The sequence below is a fragment of the Lentinus tigrinus genome (genome assembly GCF_003813185.1).
Source record: "Lentinus tigrinus ALCF2SS1-7 unplaced genomic scaffold L226scaffold_6, whole genome shotgun sequence".
Lineage (NCBI taxonomy): Eukaryota > Fungi > Basidiomycota > Agaricomycetes > Polyporales > Polyporaceae > Lentinus > Lentinus tigrinus.
Window position 1 is genome coordinate 296,554 of NW_027137915.1, and position 19,258 is coordinate 315,811.

Consider the following 19,258-nt stretch of genomic DNA (forward strand, 5'->3'; position numbering starts at 1 on the left):
TTGAATGAAGAGGCTCAGGCTGCAATGTGCAGCGGCGGGTGGGTTGGAATATTGCGAAGAATGCTTCGTGGCGCATGATGTCGTGTTGTGTGCGTGGGAGCTCATGAGCGCATGACGAGGAACACGTTGATTGCGATTGCAAGGATGAGGAGGGTGGAGATGATGAGTGCGACGAGGCAGCGCCTGGCCCACTTGAGCTCGGTGCGGCGCATGGACTCGATGAGCTCCTGGCGCTCGAACTCGGGCTTGGACGTCTCCCAGTCTTCGGGAGCACGGAGGGGCGAGAGGAGGATGAGGGATCCTGCGAGCCAGAAGAGGGGGAACACTGGAGGGGAAGCGGGAGGGGTAAGTGGCGCGTTCTGTGGCTAACTTGAGACGAGTGGCTACTCACGGAACCCGAACTTGAACAGGTACATGGCGAGTGTGGGCCGGTCTGAGACCTGCGAGTATGCAGGGGGCTCGAGGGAGTCGGCATACGAGGGAGGAGCCTCGGACTCGACGGAGATGGATTGTGAAATCTCGTCATGCCGGCTGTCGCGGGTGCCAGTGAGGCTAAGGGTGCGGCGGGAACTCGATGCGTGCGAGACGCCAAAGAAGGTGTCGACTGGGTTTGTGGCTGGCTCATCGAAGTAAAGGCTCTGTGCGCGGGGAATACTGGTACGGATGGGCGTGGGCTGAGGGAGCTGTGCCTCGATATCGAGCTCAGGAGTGGCCGAGCGGTCGAAGAGACCGAAGAAAGTAGGGCGTGCAGTCGAGGAAGAGGCAGACATTGTAGTATGCACGGGGTGTCTTGAAGGGATTCGCTAGGAGACTTGTGGGGATGAAGTGCTTGAGGAGTGCTGCGGTGAGCAGGGTGAGGAAGCATGGCTGGACAAGGGTGGCTATATATGTGAAGGGAGGATGGGCCACCCGATAGCAATTGGAATGCAATCGGGAGGCAATCCGACGGCACTGCAAGCACCCACACAGAACGGCTGATCCTCCCCACGTCCGCCCACCCGAACAAACTCTGCCAAACAAACGCCTACCAACGCGTCGCGACGCGTCCGCCCGTGACGCCCGCATCATGTGATGGCGTCTTCAGGCGCTTCCTGCCACGTCTGAGTCCGTCCCGCTCGGAGTTCAACTTGTCTTCGCACCACCACGCCAGGCTTCGGACGTTCTTGGCAGTCTTGTCTTCTTGTGCAGGTGCTTACTGGGACTTCTTGCCGTAATGGACGTGCTGGCGGGCTTTGTCTCGTACGTCTCGGGTCAGGCGGCTTACGAAGAAAATACCAGGTCGGCGCGTCTCCAAGCTGAGATCGCGGCGGTGAGTGCTGTGTCTTGTCGACGTCCATATTGAACGATAGCGCTGAATAATTTACAGCTTCGTGAACGCCTCAGCATTGAGGCGCCTTTTGCAATCACGACGACTGGCGCAGGCGGGCTTCAGTGCTACTTCGCGTTCTCCAACCCTCGCAGCTCTGCTAGCGAACTCGAACCGTCTGCGACTGCCTCGGACTTCGAAGACGACTCTGCGCAACTTGGCTCTCTTGTTTCGTCCTCCGGATCAACCTCAAGTAGCAGCTCTGGCGTCGACAGCGAGGAGTCTTCGTCTATCGTGCTCTTCGAGGGGCACGAGGCTGATCAACATGCTCCCGGAAGTACAGGACTCCAGCACGTCGTTGCGCTCTCGACCTCAGGACTTCCGCATCTTTCTGTCTCCCGTTCATCTTCTAGCTCGTCTGTGTTCGTCAAGCGTATCAAGCGTTCCATGGAGCCAGTAGTCCTGCAGTCGCTGAGTCAAGTTGACATGGCTATCGTTCGTCGCCTCTTCGGGTCGCGGTGGGCACTCTCGTTGACTCAGACTCCGCGGATGTATGGCGGCTACCCTTCGGAAACACTCAGTTCCCTCCCAAACGAATGCGGTGTCCTCGTTCCCGCTTCACTCTTTCGTCGCGCACACCTCAGCAATGTCTCTGGTGTCGTCATCGATCGTCCACCGGTTTCCGGCGAAGGCTCTACATCGGCTACTCCCCTGCACCTTGTTCCGCGTTCCTCTATTCAGGACGTACGGCGGAAAGAGGAGGAAGAGGATCCTCAGCCACCAGGTGCTTGGCGCGTTGACGGACCAGTTCTGCTGCCTCTTACCTTCCCTCTCCTTGCGCTCTGTGTCATGTTCACGCTTGTTGCGTACCAGATTTCTGTGTCTCCGTCCTTGGTGCTCCTAGCTTCACCGTCACTACTGCATCGCTAATTCCATTTTCCACATTATGTTCGCAATCATTTCCTTCGGTCTATAGCTTTGTCATAGTGTACTCGTACAATGAATGTGTCAATGCAAGATGGATCCAATCCATGAACGTGATTAAATCGGAACCGCAATCTGTCATGTGCGACGATTTTAAATGCACCAGTACACACGCCGATGGGAATCACACGTTATTTTCCTCGAGCCGTCTACCAGCCAGGTAGAGTACCCTGCACAAGCCATTGCTCTGCTTCGTGTACAAGACAGACAGCGTCAGCATGGGGGCATTTATGCAAAAGGTGCTAACGACTATGCAGTTGTTTGCACTGTGAGGTGCTGAGAGAGTACTTGTGGAGAATGATGACACGATGGATGCCATTAGGCTGTGCGTAATGTACAATGCTAGATGAGGGGTCTAATACGAAGTCCGTGGGATGTAAAGGAATGTGATGCAAGACAGACAAGGAACGACAGCACGAAAGCACGATGCCAGGGTATCGATAGCAAGAGAAGATATAAGGGACAGGACCGTCGCGCGAGGCACAACGTCCATGCCACTGCCTGGGGATCCAAGAACCACCACCCACCGCCGGGCACAATCCAAAACAGAGCCCATCCATCATCACCAGAACCACTCATCACCCATCACTCCGCCGCAGTGGTAACCTGCACCTGGCCCATCGCAGACGAGAAGTCCAGCAACGATGGCACGCTCGCGCCCATCTCCGCCGCGCCATTCGCGCGCTCGCGCAGCATGCCCCACTGCACCCACCAGTCGTCCGCCTCATCCTCGCAGTCGTACCCGAACACGACGCGGTACTCCTCCCACACGCCCTCCGCGCTGCCCTCGCCCTCGAGCACGTTCTTGCCCGTCGCCGCCTTCCTGCGCATCGCCGCGTCGCGCTCTGCCGCGTCCGGCCCCTCGGCGGTCATGAAGAACGCGCTGGCGAACTCGCCCGCGCGCACGTCGCGCACGCGCGACTGGCGCAGCTCCTGGAAGGCGTACAGGAAGGACTCGATCTGGCGTTCGGAGGAGAGGTGCGAGAAGAGCTTCGCGAGGACTGCGCCGTCTTCGACTGCCATTGCTGTCCCTTGGATTGTTCCTGGCTGGGGAACGGTTAGCCCTTGCAGCCCCCCATGTATGTATGCGCTGATATGTGACTGAACACGTACTGGGAACGGATGAGCGGCCTCGCCGATGAGTACCAACCGCCCGTCGTCGGATACCCAGTCTTCAAGGTCGCGGTGGTCTCGTACCGAGACTCGCACGGCTTTGCGGGCACCGCTTACAGCAGTTTGAAGTCTACGTAACGATAATTCAGTCGTGGAAGCAACAGGCCCAGGGATGGGACTCACTTCTGTGTAATATTGGTCGCTATTGACGTGATGTCCACCGAAGGACCGTCCCCATAGCGCCCGTCCTCGCCCGTGTCGGGCGCATATAGTTGGAATGCAATATCTTCTGAGCCATGCTATTCATGCGAGTGCTGGGTTAGTGGAGAGCGAGGTCCTCGAAGGAAGCAGCATGCTTACGATAGGATACGCAACGATGGCATGACCCTCCCCGAACGCGACGAACTGTCCATTCTGCTACATAACGCGTGAGTATCCGCACTCTTCGCCATGCCACCGGACTCACCTTCTCAGACAGCTTCATCGCATATTCGGGAATGTGCTTTCCAGAAACCAGTGTGCTAAAAGATGCCCGATGAGCCCACAACGTCCATACGACACGGGATTGGGCCAAGGGACTCACTCGTAAACAGCGAGACCAGTGGGAGTACCGGCGTCCTCTTCCCCAAGAACAACCGTCCGTGACGGGCCATACTCCCCGTCCGCGCCAACGAGCACGTCTGCGGAGAGCATCTCGCCAGAGGCGAACTTCACCTCGTGCTCCTCCGCATCGATCTCAGCGACCTCGGCATTGTAGCGCACTTGCGCACCGAGCCGGGTGGCCGCGTCGTACAGGACGTCGTATAATTCGGCGTGCTGCGTGTGGGCAGGGGTCGTCAGTGGTTGACCAAATAGCATGAGATGAGACAAGACGCACCGACATCATCAAGAACATCCCCCGTGTTTCTTTCAACATATCGGCGTCCCATATGTGTTCGCCGAGAAGGTCACCAGACTCATCTACAGAGCAAAGGGGTGGTGATGAGGGGAGTTGCGGGAGTTAATGACATAGCATAGGACTCACATCGCATGAAGAGTAGTCTTGTCGTTACCGAGGCCTTGCTCAGAAGGACGTCCCGCAGGCCCCAGTGGAAGAGAATCTTGGAAAGGTTCGGAGGTAACCGGACACCACCCTCCGCACGCTAGATGGCATTGACAGCCTGTCAGGACATATACACTCGCAAAAAAGGGGCCCAAACTCATCACTCACAGCAGCATTCCTGTCCGTCCTCTCGAGAACCAAAGCATGGTGTCCGACGCGCTGGAGGGCCAAGGCACACGCGAGCCCAGCTATGCCTGTTAGGTTTTAGGTTCATTGACAAGCCCAAGGTACCGTTAGCCCCGAGCTGTCACCTGTGGCGGACGATCGATCGTACGTACCTCCACCAATTATCAGGAAGCTAATCGGAAGGCTCGTCTGGAGCGGGGGGTTGGAACGTGAAGACTGCGAGTGGTGGTGGGGCATAATGAGTTGAGTACCGTCGGCGTGGGGTGTGAAGGTGGAAGGTGAGACAAGACGGACCGCGGACGCACCTCAGCACTCATAACTGAAACGGATCCGGGGTGGCAATCAGCAGCAGCAGCAGCAGCTATTAGGTATGACCGTCGCGGGACAGTTTGCTTCCGTCAAAACACGGGGAGGACGGCTACTATAAATCAAAAGAGCCATGCTCGCTTGTGCGAGACGATGCCATCGGGAGGCGAGCGGAGACCTGCGAAGGACCCCAGGCTGCACGCTCGAGATTCGAGAAGCCGTGCCATGATGAGGCCGGAGGGCCCGCTCGCCCGCGGGCGAGAAGAGCACCTGGGTTGCACGCGCTGCCATATATGTTGAAACCGATTCCGCGACGAGGAGGGCTGATCAATCAGCTCTATAGACCTTCTTAACCGGGTGAAGTCGCTTTGTTCTCAAGCGAGGAGAACCACCATGCAATAAATTGAGCTGCGGGGCGCTGGCGGTGGTGGGAGGCAATAAGTACCGAATCGAACCGCGATTTTGATTGCGCACTTACATACAGACCTACTTAGGTTATCCGAATTGTTGAGCCCCCTTGGTCGTCCGATCAAATCGTGTTGATTCCAGCTCGAGACCGCCTGATGCGCCTTGGAGGAGCAGTCCGGACCGGGGCTTCTTCACGCGAGTCGCGCATCATTCACGCCTGGGCTCGTGGCCCCCGGACAGCAAAATCTTCTGGACTTGACACGGGGCAGGGAGGCGAGGCGAATCGGAAGTGAACACGGAGCGCGAAGGTCGCGTAAGTACCAGGGTAATGAAACTGTGAGACTGCGTCAGACGGGCGGACAGGCGGCTTTGCATGCTGATTCGGAATTCCTTGTACGTATGAAGACCCTATATGTCATCTGGGCTACCCGTTGATGTGTGGATTACGGTGGAGGCAAGCTCTCAGAGTCAACAGAACGCGGCGTGCTAAGTGCCACCTTGCTGGCCAGACCGTGGGATAGCGGTACAGCACAAGTTCGGGGAGGGTCGTATCTACTAGGAGCCTAAGACGTCCGTCCGGATTACGGTCGGACGATGATGTTGCGTGGGTAGAATCCAGCATCGGACTGGGTACTCTGGAGTCTGCTGGCATGCGAGGAGGAAGGGAGAAGCCTCCTCCGGAGCGCCGGTCATATACCCGTTCGCGGTGGCAGTGCTACTTAACGGCAAAACCTCGGTTCCAAGCCGCCAACGCAGAACTTACCGAGATGCTGCGACCTTTGCCCACCACCGTCAAAGAGCAGTGAGAAGTCGCCATTCGATATCTCCAAGCTCCCAAATTGAGAATGCACGCAAGTGGTACCGGACATAACCCAAGAGGCTGACAAACGTTGGCAGCGACGCCGTTTGTCAGCGTAATTGCCACCGCTTCATAAAAGCCGAACCGTCGACGCGTCGTCGCGCGTATCCTCTCGTCTTCCACATCAAGTTCACACCTGCTTCCTCTCTCGAGGTGAAGCAACACATCTGGCCATCGCGACTCGCAACGCCATCTCTCACAGAAGCCGTGCAGTAGCCGATCTTCCGCATTTCCGTTGCTAAGCGCAGCTGAGCTTGAGAGAGCACACTAAACCGATGACGTCACTCCTCCAGCAAAGCCTCCGCTCTCCTGGTGCCACAGCGCGACGCGTCGCAGCGACCGCAAGGGGCGCATCACAGCCAAGAGTCACTACAGCGCGCGCAAACCGCTATTCTACCGCTACTTCGCCATCCAGCAAGCCCTTGCAGCTGTACACCGCCGGCACGCCCAACGGACACAAAGTCTCGATCCTCCTGGAGGAGCTGCAGGCTCAGTATGGGCTCAGATACGAGTAAGTCGCTCACCCATGCGTGTGTGCGCGAGAAAACATTGCAATTTGACGGGGTTGTGCGAGTGCAGCGTGCACCCGATCGACATCTCGAAAGGGACGCAGAAGGAGCCCTGGTTCATCAAGCTGAACCCGAACGGGCGCATCCCGGTCATCGTCGACCCGAACCGCGGGGACTTTGCCGTCTTCGAGACCGCCGCGATCCTGCTCTACCTCGAGCAGCACTACGACACCCAGCTCAAGTTCTCATTCGACCCACAGACGCGCGCAAACGAGTACAGCGAGATGCTACAGTGGATGTTCTTCACCGTGCGTCCTCGTCAACTTACATGCGCACATACATATATGTGACTGACTCGCGTCGCGCAGCATGGTGGCATCGGACCGATGCAAGGACAAGGTGTGCACCATTCTATCGAATCGGGGCCCGTGCCGGTACCAGTGCACGTACACGTCCTGCAATGGGAGCAGTGCGCTGCCGTGCGCACTGCGCAGCCAGACGCATGACGCCACCACTGACGACTCACCGCACTTCTCCCTACTTCTCCCAGCCAATCACTTCCTCAAGTTTGCACCCGAGGACATACCGTATGCCAAGAAGCGTGCGTCATCCTCTCGCGCCTCCCAGGGCCCATGCGGCTGACACTCCTGAACTTGCAGGTTATCTCGACGAGACGAAGCGGCTGTACGGCGTCCTGAACATCCGCCTGGACGGGCGCGACTGGCTCGCCGGACCCGGGCGTGGCACGTACAGCATCGCCGACGTGAATGCGTATCCATGGTGCGTGCGCATGCGACGTCCATGCCTCTAAGTCGGCGCTGACGTGGCCCATATATTTGCAGGGTCAATAGCCACAGCTTCACTGGGATCGCAAGCATGGATGAATGGCCGCACGTCAAGGTGAGAAGCGCTGCATTGGGAAGCAGTGTCCATTGACGTACTTACTTACTAACCACGTACGTGCAACGTATGTAGGCTTGGCTGGAGCGCACGGGCGAGCGACCGGCGGTGAAGGCGGGCATGCAGGTCCCATAGGCTCCAGCCTCCGACTCTACGGATCCGGCGGGTGCATTGCATGGAAGCAGGATGTCGGCTCTGGCTTGGCCCCATGTTGTGCGCGTTTCAGTCTGAACGCCTGTCATCGTTAGCATGACCCGAATATAGAGAATTTCGGGCGGTATCGGCGTCGTCAAACATGTGTACAATCACGCGCACGCAGCGCGCCGAGGGTTTGCAAATGACCTGCGAGTGCGTTGGGGCTTGCCTGCCGCATCGTGCATGAGAGCTGAAATAATAATACATCGCGGACCGTCGAGAAACATGGAAGAGCAGATGGAAAGAAGGGTGATCATAAGGGGGATGGGGTGAAGTCAGAAGGTGAGGGTAGGCGAGTAATTTGAGGGAATGTGTTTGGGAGCAGAAGATTGCGCGATTCCCTGATGATATCATACATGTGCCCCTCCTAGCGTGCCCAACGGCGTCCCGTCCTGGAGGTGAGCGATAGGGGTCGTCGTCGCCGTTCGCTCGCGGAGGGCTGTCCGTTCCTAATGTACAGCATGGTCCTGAAGTGGAAGTCGATAAAGATATTTTGAAGTGCGAGTCGGAGGGCTGTGAACGGACGCGGACGTCAGTGGCGCTGCATCCAGGGCGATGCGGATGACGGAGATGGTAACGCACCCGTGAGCGTCGCAAGCATAGCAGGTCATGCGCCCATAGGGTCCGCCGCGTCGCGACACTTGTCCTGTCATAACGAGGAAGGTCAGCTAGAGCGAATCGCAGAACACGGCGAGTAGAAGACGGACCTCACGGCTACTCATCCTGAGGCGACTCAGCCTCAGGACTGGTGTTTTCCTCCGAATGCGAAGCTGCGACAGGCAGCGGCGCCCCCTCGTCCGAGTGTTTGTCGTCAACGAGATCACCGTCGACCTTCTTGCTAAGCTCCAGCCAGAGATCGAGGGTGTACTGATGCATGTCGCGGGCGTACGCCAAAAGGGCGTAAGGGGGGTACTCGGTTACCTCTCCGGGCATATCAGCAGGTTTGGCGGTGTGGGGGTTGGTGGATATCGCCAGGGCTGTGACGAAGGTCGATATACTGCTAGTAACAGCTGACTGCGAAGGGTGTAATGTGCACGGCGGGGTGTGGGGAAAGGCTAAGGACGCTGGTGCGAGAGCGAGGGAAAGGCAGCGCGAGAGAGGTCCGGGGGTACTTATAAGTAAGTTGTCGGGCTGGTGCTGCTGGAAGGCGTGCGCAGCTGTCAGAAAGTGTCAGAAGAGATGGACGAATGAGGGATGATGCGGCTCGTTCCCAGAGATATTACACACCCCCAGGGACAGATGAGACGTGCGGGGCCCCTACGTCATCGGCCACAGACCCATCTGGCCAGGCGATCGCCCGGCTTCTTGGCGCACATCTTTCTCCTGCGGCCGCGGCACTGCCTCGAACCACGAGAGACTCAAGTACTGTAAGAAGAGACGAAGGTGTCGAGCAGGATTGGCTGGGGAAAGTGTGGGGAACTCTGCGGTCTAGCACGACCTGGAAGGGGCGGAAAACCGGGCGAGTCGCGAAATACGTGTGAGTCAGGCTGAGTTCAGCTAGAAGCACACATGATCGCAGTCCCACTCCACTTCAGCTCAAGGTGGTGTGCAAATGGCGGATGGGAAGTGCTGGAGGAAGTGTGACCCCTGATTCACTGACATTCACCGTCGTCGCACCGGTCTAGAAGATGTGAGTGGTGTGGGCGATATGAATACATCATCTTGGAAGCCGACAGTCGATATTCGTGTGGAATGTTGTGGAACCTCGCAGGCGTAGTAATTTGTCAAACCGGCCATGCTTGGGCCCGTAGCCTCGTGTCTCACGGGTAGCATATCTGGTGGGAAGACAACCGTCCTCCAGATAGTCAGATACCGATTGTCGTGGCAGACAAGGCACCTTGGGAAAGGACAAAGAGGCCCTGAGGTAGACGCGTGCTGTCAAACGTCGTGCATATTGGGCTTCCGCAGATCGTATGAGGCAAAATATCTTCATGCTACACCGTACCTGCGAATTGCAGATATTCCACCTGAAACGATATCCGGATTCACAAAGCATCGGGGACACCCATCTGTGCAAGGAGACTTGCAACTGCAGGCCGTGGTTCCTGTAAACAATTGATGAGCCGGCGAGCAAGCCGTGGCCCGAGCGGCGAACAGCCATACGGCTGTACGACGAGATTCCGCCGTCCGCTGTAGATGCTCCAAGAAAGATGTGGACGGTCATAGAACCAACGACAACGTCATACACTTATCGCCGACGGTCATGGCTGCTAAGTATCGTCAGACAGGATTTCCTTGCCCTTTCCTAACCGCACGGTGGATGACTCGGAAATTGAGGCAACTTCCCGCGATGATGCGGTCATCTAGCAGTCCAGAGACACTGCAACGAATGAGCGAAGATCTTCGGCTACCCTGCTGCGACCAAGACCGGCCGCTGCTGTCCAATTGAAGTTGAACTAAGACAACAGCGGTCGGTCACGGGTGCAGATCATGCATGCCGGGAAAACACGAGTCCTACCGACTCACGATTGACTTCCGACCTTGTTCGTCGAAATCGTCCTTGCATTTGGATGGTGCGTGGGACTTCTGCAAAGTTGGAAAGCATGCGACGTAATCCGCATGTTCAAGCAGCGGATGCCAAGGGCATGCACGCGACAAGTTGGGGGAGTGAATACGTTGATAATACGATAGAAGACGCGTGATGCACAGAACGGGACAAACACGTCCGCTCAGCGTGGCCTACTAGAAGACGACCAAACAAGGGTCCTGTGAGCGGTGACCGAGCATATGACGACAACAGCCCAATGTGCAAGTACACACCTCCTCGCAGCCTCGGGACGGAAGGAAGGGGAGACCGTCCATCTACCAGAACTCCTTCCTCTTCTTCCGGATGTCCGCATTGAGCTTCCTGCGCTCGCCCCACTTGTCCCTGTTGGCCGCGTGCGCCTTCTCGACCTCGGCGACGACCTTCTTCCTGTCCGCGCTCTTCAGCGACGTGATCTTCCCGACGAACCACTGCGTGCAGTTGAACTCCGCCGCGAGCCGGCCCCGCGTCCACGTCTGCGGGTCCTCCCTGCGCAGCTGGCGGATCCGCGCGATGTCCTCGTCGGACACACGCGGCTTCTCGCCCTTGTCTTTCCAGAGCGACGGCGGGAGAGGCCCGTCTACGGGTGTCGCAGACGACTGCAGGAGGGGCGATGCAGGCAAGGTGGTGTAGGAGAGCGGTGAGGGTGCGGTCGGGGGCGGACGGTGGATGAAGGTAACATTCTCCGGGAGGTCCTTGTACACCGCGTGGGGGTTGTTGAGAAGCGGGTCGGGGTTGCGAGAAGGAGGACGCTCCGGCAGCCGCGTCGCGTACGAGCGGGTGAACCGCAGCGGCGAGGAGAGGGACAATCGAGGTTTCATCGCCGCGGGGTCGTGGATGAGCTGGTCAACGCTGCTCTCCTGCAGTCGCGACCCGACAGCGAAAATCCAGATCGAGATCTCCTCCCACGTGGAGGAGGCGCCGTCAATGCGGGCCGGCGCCTTCAAGATTTTGTGCGTGCGCGGTGGCTTCAACTGCAGCCTCTGTACTTGACCTCGTACTCGCGCTGCTGCTATGGTTCGTCGTCGCTCTGGGAAGGCCAAGGCCGCGCACTCCAAGCCGAGGGGCGTCGACCGGAAGGACAGCAAAATCAAGCGATGGAACAAGGCCTCGGACATCCCGATGGACGAGGAGGACCAGTGTATGTTCTCTCCGCAAAGTTAGTAAGTGAACAGAAGCACTCATGCCGAAACAGTCCATGCTTCCAGAGACAAGATTCTCCTTGATGGAGACGACGGCGGAGGTAGCGACGATGGCGACGAGGACGAGGTCTTTGCGCTGAAAGGCATGCCCGACGACGGGTCGTCCGAGGACGAAGACCAGGACGAGGGCGAGTACGGCGACGACGACGATGACATTGACAATGTCCACTACGCCGCTGCGGAGTCGGCCAAGAAAGACAACAAGAAGAAGAAGAAGGAGGGCAGGGCGAAGAGCAAGAAGGGCAAGCAGGACGAGAGCGAAGAGGAGGACGAAGAAGACGACTCGGAGGAGGAGGGCTGGGGCACGAAGAAGTCCGCGTACTACGCGTCCAACGCGGAGCAGATTGAGTCGGACGACGAGGAGGCGAACGAGCTCGAGGAGCAGGAGGCGAAGCGGTTGCAGACGAAGGCGCGAGACGCTATGGCAGACGATGACTTCGGCCTGGGAGACGTCGCGGAGGGTGCGCCTGAAGTGGATGGGTGCGCATTGACCCCAGGCCTCGTGTGCCCGCTCGTCGCTGACCATCCCATAGCTTTGTAGACGAGCCTGCAGCGGTGCAGCAGCTACCTCAAGACAAGCAGTCTCTCCTGCGGCATTTGGAGAAGACGAACCCGGAAGCTCTGGCATTAGCCCATGACTGGGAGGATGTCGCACACAGCTTGGTCACCTCGAAGGCCAAGATTGATAAGTGAGTTCACATTCGTTCCATCTGCTGGGCGAATATAATGCGCGAGGTTGTCCCTCCAGGGCACTGTGTGCTGCACACTGCCCTAGCCACTCCTTTCTGCGCTGCTGCACTGCACGATATGGTGCTGAACGCAGAACCCACGCGGTCGTTCGCCTTCTCTTTTTGCACTCTCCAATTTGAAGTGTCAGGACTGACAGTGCTTAGGCTCCAGGCAGAAAACCCGAACGCGCTCAGCTTGAGCATGATGCATCTCCACTATCGTACGTGCCTCAGGCACATTACCTTATGTCCATTCCCAACGAACTAACACGCCTACGTACCACAGAGGCGCTACTAACGTACGCGACCACTCTCGCATTCTACCTCCACCTGCGCACAAGCGAGAAATACGTCCAACGGCCCGACCTCCTCCAATCGCACCCCATCCTCCAGCGCCTCCTCACGCTCAAGCAGTCCCTGCACACGCTCGAAGAGCTCGACTTCGCCGCCTCAGACTCGGACCTGAGCGACTCGGACCTCGACGACCTCGACGACGACGAGAGCGAGCTCGACTGGATGGCAGACGCGCAGGACCTCTGGTCGGGGAACAACACGCTCAGGAAGAAGGGCAAGGGCCTCGAGCAGGACGAGCTCGCGGAGCTCCTGCGCGAGGCGAACGAGCTCATGGGCGCCGACGGCGAGTTGGACGACGCGCCGAGGTCCAAGAAGGCGAAGCGCAAGTCGTCGTCCTCCTCCAAGTCCGCACTCGCCGACGAGCCCGAGCCGCCCAAGAAGAAGCGCAAAGCGGCAGGCGCGGGCGCGGGCGCGAAGGCCGTCGTCCCCGTCTTTGACCTCGTCGAGCCTGAGCTCGCGCCGTCCAAGGGCAAGAGAAAAACCAAGGCGTCCCCTGCTGCTGCGCCCACGGAGGACGTCTATGGCGAAGCGACTGCCCTCGACGTCGCGGACGCGGCGGACAAGCAGGCGCGCAAGAAGTCGCTGCGCTTCCACGTCGCGCGCATCGAGAGCACCGCCGCGCGGCGTGCGGGCGCACGCGCTGGGGCGATCGGCGGCGACGACGACATTCCCTATCGCGAACGGAAGAGGGAGAAGGAGGCGCGCCTGGCGAAGGAGGTCGCGAAGGCGCGCGCGCGGGGTGATGATCTTGACGACGTCGATCCTGAGCTTGAGGTGGGCATGGGCGACGGGGATGCTAGCGGGACGAAGGGCAAGAAGCGGAGAAGAGGCGAGGAGGATGAGGGCAGCGAGGGCAGTGGGGGCGAGGATGGGTATTATGAGCTCGTGCAGCGCAAGATGAAGGAGAAGAAGGAGAAGAAGAAGCAGGAGTACGAGGCTGCGCTGGCTGCTGCTCGGTACGTCCCTCCCGTCGTTCGCGCACCTTCTTGACAGGATGCTAACGGCTCGTTTGTGTCTGCCCTTTACAGCCACGTCGACGAAGAAGGTGTGGACGGCCCACGTTCGCTCACGAGTGCCATCCTCAAGAACAGGGGCCTCACGCCCAAGCGGGGCAAGGTCAACAAGAACCCTCGTGTCAAGAAGCGGCAGAAGTACGAGCAGGCGAAGAAGAGGGTCGCCTCGCAGAAGGCGGTCTACAAGGGTGGCATGGACGCCAGCAGGTACTCTGGCGAGAAGACTGGTATCTCGCAGACCGTCAAGGGTGTACGGTTGTGAGGTTGGTATCACTCATGCCTGCTGCTCCTTCGCTGCTTCCATGTATGATCGTACATCTGCCGCCATCTGCACATATGCGACATGAACAACTCTGTTAAGCGTAGTTATGCGAACCAACACTTCGACCAATACACGACAGAAGTCCATGATATGAGGTGCGGATACAGTAAACTGTGCTCTAGCGATATAACAGAGAAAGATGCTACTACAAGACCATATCCGATATTCCAACAGCACTAGGTACTAGCTACGACAGTCAACAAAGTTTTGTCTTCCCTGAAGTCCTTCCTCGTTTCAACTTACACGCAATTCCCGCACGTACAGCCTACAAATCAACCAAACAAGGAAGCCCGAAGGCCAGGAGCTAAACCAAACCAAGCGTCGCTCACGAGAACCCAAACATAGGCTGGTCGACATTCATCGCGTTGCTCCCCATCGCGCTTCCATCGCCCCCGCCCCCGACGCGAAGCATGACGGACGACATGTGGTTCGCGTCCTGCTCCCCATTGAGCGCCTGCGAGTACACCCGCTTGATCTCCGCGGCCTGGTCGGCGCACTCCTCGTAAGCATACGCGTACTGCTCGAGGCCCGTGATGCAGTTCACAACTTCTGGTCGCCCGAGCTTGGCGAGCAGCATCCCGGCCTGGATGCAGCTGACGTGCATCACCGCGCAATCCAGCTTCTGTGTAATGTGCGTATCGATGGTGTCCATGGTTCGTGGTTCGATGCGCGCGTGTGCGTGCGTGCGCAGCAGGGCGTGGAGGTGTCAAGGGCAAGTTTGTAAGAGATCAGAGAATGCAGCCACGCGAAGGGCGGCGGAGGTAGTACGAAGAAGGGGAGAGAAGAGCGGTCAGCACAGCATCCAGCATCGAGCGGGCATCGCGGATCGCGGAGGAACTGCCACCCACCAAGTAGCCGTTTGTCGCCAGAACGCCGGCCTGCAAAGCCAGTCGAGGTGAAGCAAGGTACGAACAACAGTGCATGAGCAGTCTGCGGTCGCACAGCGGCCTAAAGGGAACGTACCAGCCCAGCGATGCGCAGCGCGCCGTGCAGCGCCTCATTCATCACCTTGCGCTTCTTGTCCTCGATCTGCGCGTGCTGTGGCAGCAGCGTCTCCGAGGTCCCCGTGCGCGTCACGTCGTTCACTTCCCGGATCCCAAAGTCGTCCAGTGCGTTGTACAGGATGATCCACATGATGTGGTACGTCGCATCGCTTGCGCCTGCACCGCAGCATAAACCCCAGAAAGAAGCAGCGTTCAGCATACGCCGTCGCGGAAACCCGACCACGAACGGGGGAAAGAGAAGGAAGACGTACATGCGGTGACAGCACTGACGAAATCCCATTCCGCCTCGAAGTTGCTGGGCACCCCGACATGCTGCAGGTGTTCGTCACGCCATTCATTGAGCTGGTTCATGAACGTTATGAGAACGTCGATTGGAATCCCGTCGGACTCGGTTGCTGGCCGCCACAGCTGCCGCGACATCTGGCGCGCGATGCGTGCAAGAGCATGCGCCGCCCGATAGTACCCCTGGTCACATGATTCCGGACCTATCGTCAGCAGTTGCGCGAGGGCCGATGTGCGTGGGGGGTTCGAGGAAATCCTCACCAAGAACTGATAGATAAGGAGACAAGTATCAGTACATCATGTCAACAGCAGCGGAAAAGGGTCAAAACACCTCTAACTGTTCCCTGGGAGACGGTTGCGGCGCATGGGACTCGATGATGTCCGGAGGGACTGGACCAACGGTGTAGAAGTCGATGTCGTAGTCATCGTCATCTCTACGGGTACGATGTCAGAATGATGTCTGAACAATCGAAAGCAACTGCGTCCTCACAGCATAGGTTTTCGCCGGTAGTAGACGCTGCGATATGCATCTGCCAAACACGCCATCCACCAGGCGAAGATCATAGTTCCTCGTGCTTCGGGGTCTCGGATTTCCGACATGACAGATTTGTGGTTGATCTGCAGACGACAGCGTCAGTCACGGAATGGAATCTATACGCCGCGAAATGGGCTCACCTGCAGGTCGAGCAACAGCCGGATTGCGGATCCTAACCAGAAACCATGGAAGCCTGCAATCAGGTTAGCGCCAGGGTTAACCGCGTGCGAGACCCGACGCTTACCTGCGTTGTCCTCCATACTCTCTGCAAGATCCGCACGCTCAGCATCAACACACACATTGGTCCCGAACACACTCACGACTCTGCAGGGGCTCAATCAAGAGCGCGATAACCACATGGTCCGCATCGGGTATTCGGTGCACCTTCATGTACTCGGCGAGATCCCTTGCGCGATTGATCAACACCTTCGAGAAGGCGCTCTGACCGCCGTTCCGATGTCGGTCGGCTATGAAGAGCGGGTGCTCGGAGAACTTTGCACCCCATGCGATGACGGTAGCCACCAGACTGATGAGTGTACATGAGATGACATGGCCAATCAACGCAGACATTCAGCAGCAGCCACACATGCGGGAGAACGAACATATCTCAAACTCACGCTGGATGCAACGGTTTCTGCTCAGGGTGATGCGTTGATTGCCCGCCATTCGGACTGCTGCTGTTCCGGGTCCGCTGTTGCTGAGCCACCGCACTGCCCGGCGGGGTGTTCGGAGACGTCCCGCCATTTTGAGAGCCAGTTGAATACAGACTATAGTGCAGTCGTGTTCGGAACTGCGCAGGGTTGAGAAGCGGCAGCCGAGAGTGCACGATCTGGAAGAAGACTTCCACGAGGTCCAGTGCAAACCTGCGCGTATCATGCCAACCGTGTCAGTTTGTAGCTAATCATTCAGGGCATTGCCCTGAAAACGCCTGATGATGACGCGCCCATGCGATGGTGGCGACATAATGAAAAGGAGGGCTGTACTCACTCGATCCGGAAATTTTCCTCGTTCAAGCGATGGGCTAGTGCGCCCCATTCTCCGTAGGCAGAGGGCGTCGGCGTTGCCAATCTGCTCGCCGATCCATTTGCATGGGCGTTTGACGAGCTAGAAAGGTTATCGGATATCAAGTCAGTCAGAAGGGCCGATGAGCGGAACGAGGATGTTGACAAACCCCGATTCTGGCGGCGAGAAGATGTATGCCAACAAGTCTCGTGTCTGGGTATCAGTCGTGATAGGATGGGCCGGCGGAACGAGACCCGGCTGCGCGAACTGGACCCCGGGTGGCTGATATGAATGGGACGGGCCTGCGGGTACGGAAGGGGCCATGTGTTCCGCGGGACCGCTGAATCAACGAGATTGCATCAGCGGGACGGTTCCTTGGAGGGAAGGGAGAACACTTGCATGCGGGAGGTCGATGGTTGCCCGCTGCCGTAAGGTGAGGATAGGACTTATCCTGAACGGTGCGTGAAAACCCACCTTCCGCTGCTAGTGGAAAGGGTCCGTGGACGCTTGGCGGCCGCAGCATTGCGTTTCTTCTCAGTGGTGGCTTGCTGAATGAAGTGGCTGAAAGGAACAGCGTGGGGTGTTTGAACGGTTCACACCGGGACGAGGCAGCGTGCGACTCACGTGCATGGGTAGTTCTTGGATAGGCAATGCTATCACAAACAAACACGGTGAGGAGGGGCACGCCAGGAACGGTGAACATGAGTGGCGAGGTACCTGGCACTGCACGGAGAATGAGGTGTAGGTCCGGCGCGCGGAGGAGGGGAGTGGACGCACCTTATCCTGGCCGGGCAATTGGTTACACTTGACCTTCCTCGCTCTGTGAAGACGCGTTGGGTCACAAACGAACGTGGCGCGGAAGAGTGTTAACGAACCTGCAGGCGTCGCAGGCGGTGTTCTGTTTGCGAGGAGGAGGGAGGGTCTTTGCGAGCTCATGTATCTGGTTCTGCATGGTGGGGGAGGAGAAATTGAAGGCTGGACGAGGGTCAGATCAACGCGGCACGATGATATAGTGCTAGGCGACGGCGGGGTAACGGAGACGCACACTGGGACGACGATCCGGACGCGCCGTGTTGATCTGCGCCCTCCATGTCGTGGTGGTCGATGAGCAAGACGTGCGGCACGACGACGACGGTGGCAGCAAGGAATAAAGCAGTGGGGAGAGACGAGATGTTGGCTGAGGCAGGCTGAGCTATAGGTTGGCCGGGAATAGCCTCCGCCTTCTTACATACGCGCTCGCTAGGCGCGGGCACGCTTCTCGGCACCGAAACAAGGTCATGCTGTCACGCTCCGTCACGCCAATTTTCGGGTGACGGCACTGCCAGCGCCTGCCCGCTCGCTGGCAGCGGAGCTCTCCTCGTCTCTCCTCCGTATCCCCGCTCGCCGTCCTCCTCGCCACCGCACACGCACACGCACTTGCACACACTATGGTCAAGGTCGAGATCGTCGAAGAGAAGGAGCAGGACTCCCGCTCCCCCTACTCCTCCCCCGCCTCGTCCCGCACATCGTCCTCCGTCTCCCTCTCGTCCGTAGGCTCCGAGCTCGATGGCGAGGAGTCCTTCTACGAGCGCATCGTCGCCCTCGCAGACATCATTCCCCCGACGACGCGCCACAGCATCTCCAGCAAGCTCGGAAAGACCGCCAGCGTCGTGAAGACGACTGGCAAGGTCGTCGGCAACCTCGTCTGGATCGTCACCACCTCCGCGCTCCTCATCGGCCTGCCGCTTGCGCTCGTGCTCGAGGACGAGGCCAAGATCGTGCAGCAGGAGAAGGAGATGCTCGCCCAGCAGCAGGGTGCTCAGGTGAGTTCCAGCTGCTAGCACGCCTCCGTGCGCGTCCCGTCTCTACCATTTCCCGCATCCTCGTGTACGTATCGTATGCTCATCTTCCCGCAGATGCTTGCCCCTCCAGGCTCAATGTACCCGCCTGGCCAGCAACAACCAAAAGGGGTCGTTCCCCCAGGTTTCTGATCGCCCCACGCTCAGACCGTCCCTCCCGCCCTCCGCAGCGCATGCATATGCCTACCGACGTGTACATTATAATAGAGCCCCCTTATTACCATGCCTTCTCCGCTCCGTTCCACGGAATCAGGCTGTCCTGTACCCACGACATTTCGTGCGGCATTCCGTCGCCGAGCCCTGTAGAACGGGCATCAGACGAACATGCCCCCTTTGGGACAAACGTGGACGCTCTACTGCTTCTTTCCTGGCAGCCAGTTGTGTGTAGGATTTGGCATACGCGTGGACGCGTGGTCTCCCCGAAGTCTCCGAGGTCGAACCACTTCTTGTACAGCCGCCGATGAATGGCAGATAAACATAGTCTCGAAACGCAACTGGACGTCGAACAGGTACCACCGTGATCACTGCGCAAGTCATAGGACAGCAAAGTTCATTGACACTGACAGAGATACACCATCGATGTCTCATGACACAGGGTCGTACTACGTACGCACAGATAGCAGCAAAGTGTCACGGATTGGCGGGA

General features: G+C 58.3%; 8 protein-coding genes across 8 annotated transcripts; 4 read left to right on the forward strand and 4 right to left on the reverse strand.

Moving 5' to 3' along the window:
- Positions 1 to 101: 101 nt before the first annotated feature.
- Positions 102 to 770, reverse strand: L226DRAFT_544087 (uncharacterized protein; the record flags this gene model as incomplete). The annotated part of the gene is made up of 2 exons (XM_067682246.1): positions 102 to 325; positions 392 to 770. 2 exons carry the CDS (start codon positions 768 to 770, stop codon positions 102 to 104), a joined length of 603 nt encoding a protein of 200 aa, XP_067538021.1.
- Positions 771 to 1,213: 443 nt separating this feature from the next.
- Positions 1,214 to 2,236, forward strand: L226DRAFT_600066 (uncharacterized protein; the record flags this gene model as incomplete). Its single annotated transcript, XM_067685671.1, has 2 exons — positions 1,214 to 1,309; positions 1,367 to 2,236. The coding sequence occupies 2 exons, from the start codon at positions 1,214 to 1,216 to the stop codon at positions 2,234 to 2,236; spliced, it is 966 nt and encodes a 321-aa protein (XP_067538022.1).
- A 327-nt stretch (positions 2,237 to 2,563) lies between these two features.
- Positions 2,564 to 5,127, reverse strand: L226DRAFT_532246 (FAD/NAD-P-binding domain-containing protein). The gene is made up of 11 exons (XM_067680224.1): positions 4,937 to 5,127; positions 4,784 to 4,847; positions 4,614 to 4,699; positions 4,428 to 4,545; positions 4,281 to 4,363; positions 3,987 to 4,219; positions 3,870 to 3,924; positions 3,764 to 3,820; positions 3,587 to 3,702; positions 3,404 to 3,533; positions 2,564 to 3,337 (listed from the first exon to the last, which is right to left on the reverse strand). Exons 1-11 carry the CDS (start codon positions 4,946 to 4,948, stop codon positions 2,876 to 2,878), a joined length of 1,416 nt encoding a protein of 471 aa, XP_067538023.1. The 5' UTR covers positions 4,949 to 5,127; the 3' UTR covers positions 2,564 to 2,875.
- Positions 5,128 to 6,479: 1,352 nt separating this feature from the next.
- On the forward strand, positions 6,480 to 7,748 carry L226DRAFT_558678 (glutathione S-transferase; the record flags this gene model as incomplete). The annotated part of the gene is made up of 7 exons (XM_067683253.1): positions 6,480 to 6,715; positions 6,784 to 7,021; positions 7,082 to 7,182; positions 7,208 to 7,314; positions 7,373 to 7,493; positions 7,556 to 7,613; positions 7,689 to 7,748. The coding sequence occupies 7 exons, from the start codon at positions 6,480 to 6,482 to the stop codon at positions 7,746 to 7,748; spliced, it is 921 nt and encodes a 306-aa protein (XP_067538024.1).
- A 2,862-nt stretch (positions 7,749 to 10,610) lies between these two features.
- Positions 10,611 to 11,153, reverse strand: L226DRAFT_544090 (mitochondrial 54S ribosomal protein mL58; the record flags this gene model as incomplete). The annotated part of the gene is made up of 1 exon (XM_067682247.1): positions 10,611 to 11,153. The coding sequence occupies one exon, from the start codon at positions 11,151 to 11,153 to the stop codon at positions 10,611 to 10,613; it is 543 nt and encodes a 180-aa protein (XP_067538025.1).
- Positions 11,154 to 11,298: 145 nt separating this feature from the next.
- On the forward strand, positions 11,299 to 14,196 carry L226DRAFT_610763 (uncharacterized protein). Its single transcript, XM_067686204.1, has 6 exons — positions 11,299 to 11,473; positions 11,528 to 12,014; positions 12,068 to 12,223; positions 12,428 to 12,483; positions 12,549 to 13,572; positions 13,645 to 14,196. The coding sequence occupies exons 1-6, from the start codon at positions 11,347 to 11,349 to the stop codon at positions 13,889 to 13,891; spliced, it is 2,097 nt and encodes a 698-aa protein (XP_067538026.1). The 5' UTR covers positions 11,299 to 11,346; the 3' UTR covers positions 13,892 to 14,196.
- On the reverse strand, positions 13,948 to 17,962 carry L226DRAFT_558680 (uncharacterized protein). The gene is made up of 19 exons (XM_067683254.1): positions 17,820 to 17,962; positions 17,650 to 17,749; positions 17,552 to 17,594; positions 17,455 to 17,458; positions 17,399 to 17,429; positions 17,249 to 17,335; positions 17,174 to 17,197; positions 16,944 to 17,114; positions 16,760 to 16,876; positions 16,390 to 16,635; positions 16,093 to 16,298; positions 16,017 to 16,037; positions 15,913 to 15,965; positions 15,728 to 15,855; positions 15,569 to 15,671; positions 15,207 to 15,504; positions 14,915 to 15,111; positions 14,800 to 14,829; positions 13,948 to 14,573 (listed from the first exon to the last, which is right to left on the reverse strand). The coding sequence occupies exons 1-19, from the start codon at positions 17,863 to 17,865 to the stop codon at positions 14,277 to 14,279; spliced, it is 2,202 nt and encodes a 733-aa protein (XP_067538027.1). The 5' UTR covers positions 17,866 to 17,962; the 3' UTR covers positions 13,948 to 14,276.
- Positions 17,963 to 18,201: 239 nt separating this feature from the next.
- Positions 18,202 to 18,744, forward strand: L226DRAFT_521126 (mitochondrial import translocase, subunit Tom22; the record flags this gene model as incomplete). The annotated part of the gene is made up of 2 exons (XM_067678682.1): positions 18,202 to 18,576; positions 18,670 to 18,744. The coding sequence occupies 2 exons, from the start codon at positions 18,202 to 18,204 to the stop codon at positions 18,742 to 18,744; spliced, it is 450 nt and encodes a 149-aa protein (XP_067538028.1).
- Between the last annotated feature and the right edge of the window lie 514 nt (positions 18,745 to 19,258).

Bases quoted from the DNA above. Each gene is read 5' to 3' on its own strand.
- L226DRAFT_610763 (XM_067686204.1), top strand. From the start codon at position 11,347: ATGGTTCGTCGTCGCTCTGGGAAGGCCAAGGCCGCGCACTCCAAGCCG. The intron at 12,015-12,067 runs GTGCGCATTGAC...ACCATCCCATAG, and splicing joins GGTGCGCCTGAAGTGGATGG to CTTTGTAGACGAGCCTGCAG. The intron at 12,224-12,427 runs GTGAGTTCACAT...GACAGTGCTTAG, and splicing joins TCGAAGGCCAAGATTGATAA to GCTCCAGGCAGAAAACCCGA.
- L226DRAFT_558680 (XM_067683254.1), bottom strand. From the start codon at position 17,865: ATGGAGGGCGCAGATCAACACGGCGCGTCCGGATCGTCGTCCCAGT. The intron at 16,299-16,389 runs GTGAGTTTGAGA...TACACTCATCAG, and splicing joins CAGAAACCGTTGCATCCAGC to TCTGGTGGCTACCGTCATCG. The intron at 15,505-15,568 runs GTGTTTTGACCC...CTTATCTATCAG, and splicing joins CTCCCAGGGAACAGTTAGAG to TTCTTGGTGAGGATTTCCTC.
- L226DRAFT_532246 (XM_067680224.1), bottom strand. The intron at 4,700-4,783 runs GTACGTACGATC...AAAACCTAACAG, and splicing joins CTTCCTGATAATTGGTGGAG to GCATAGCTGGGCTCGCGTGT. The intron at 3,925-3,986 runs GTGAGTCCCTTG...GGCATCTTTTAG, and splicing joins ACTGGTCTCGCTGTTTACGA to CACACTGGTTTCTGGAAAGC.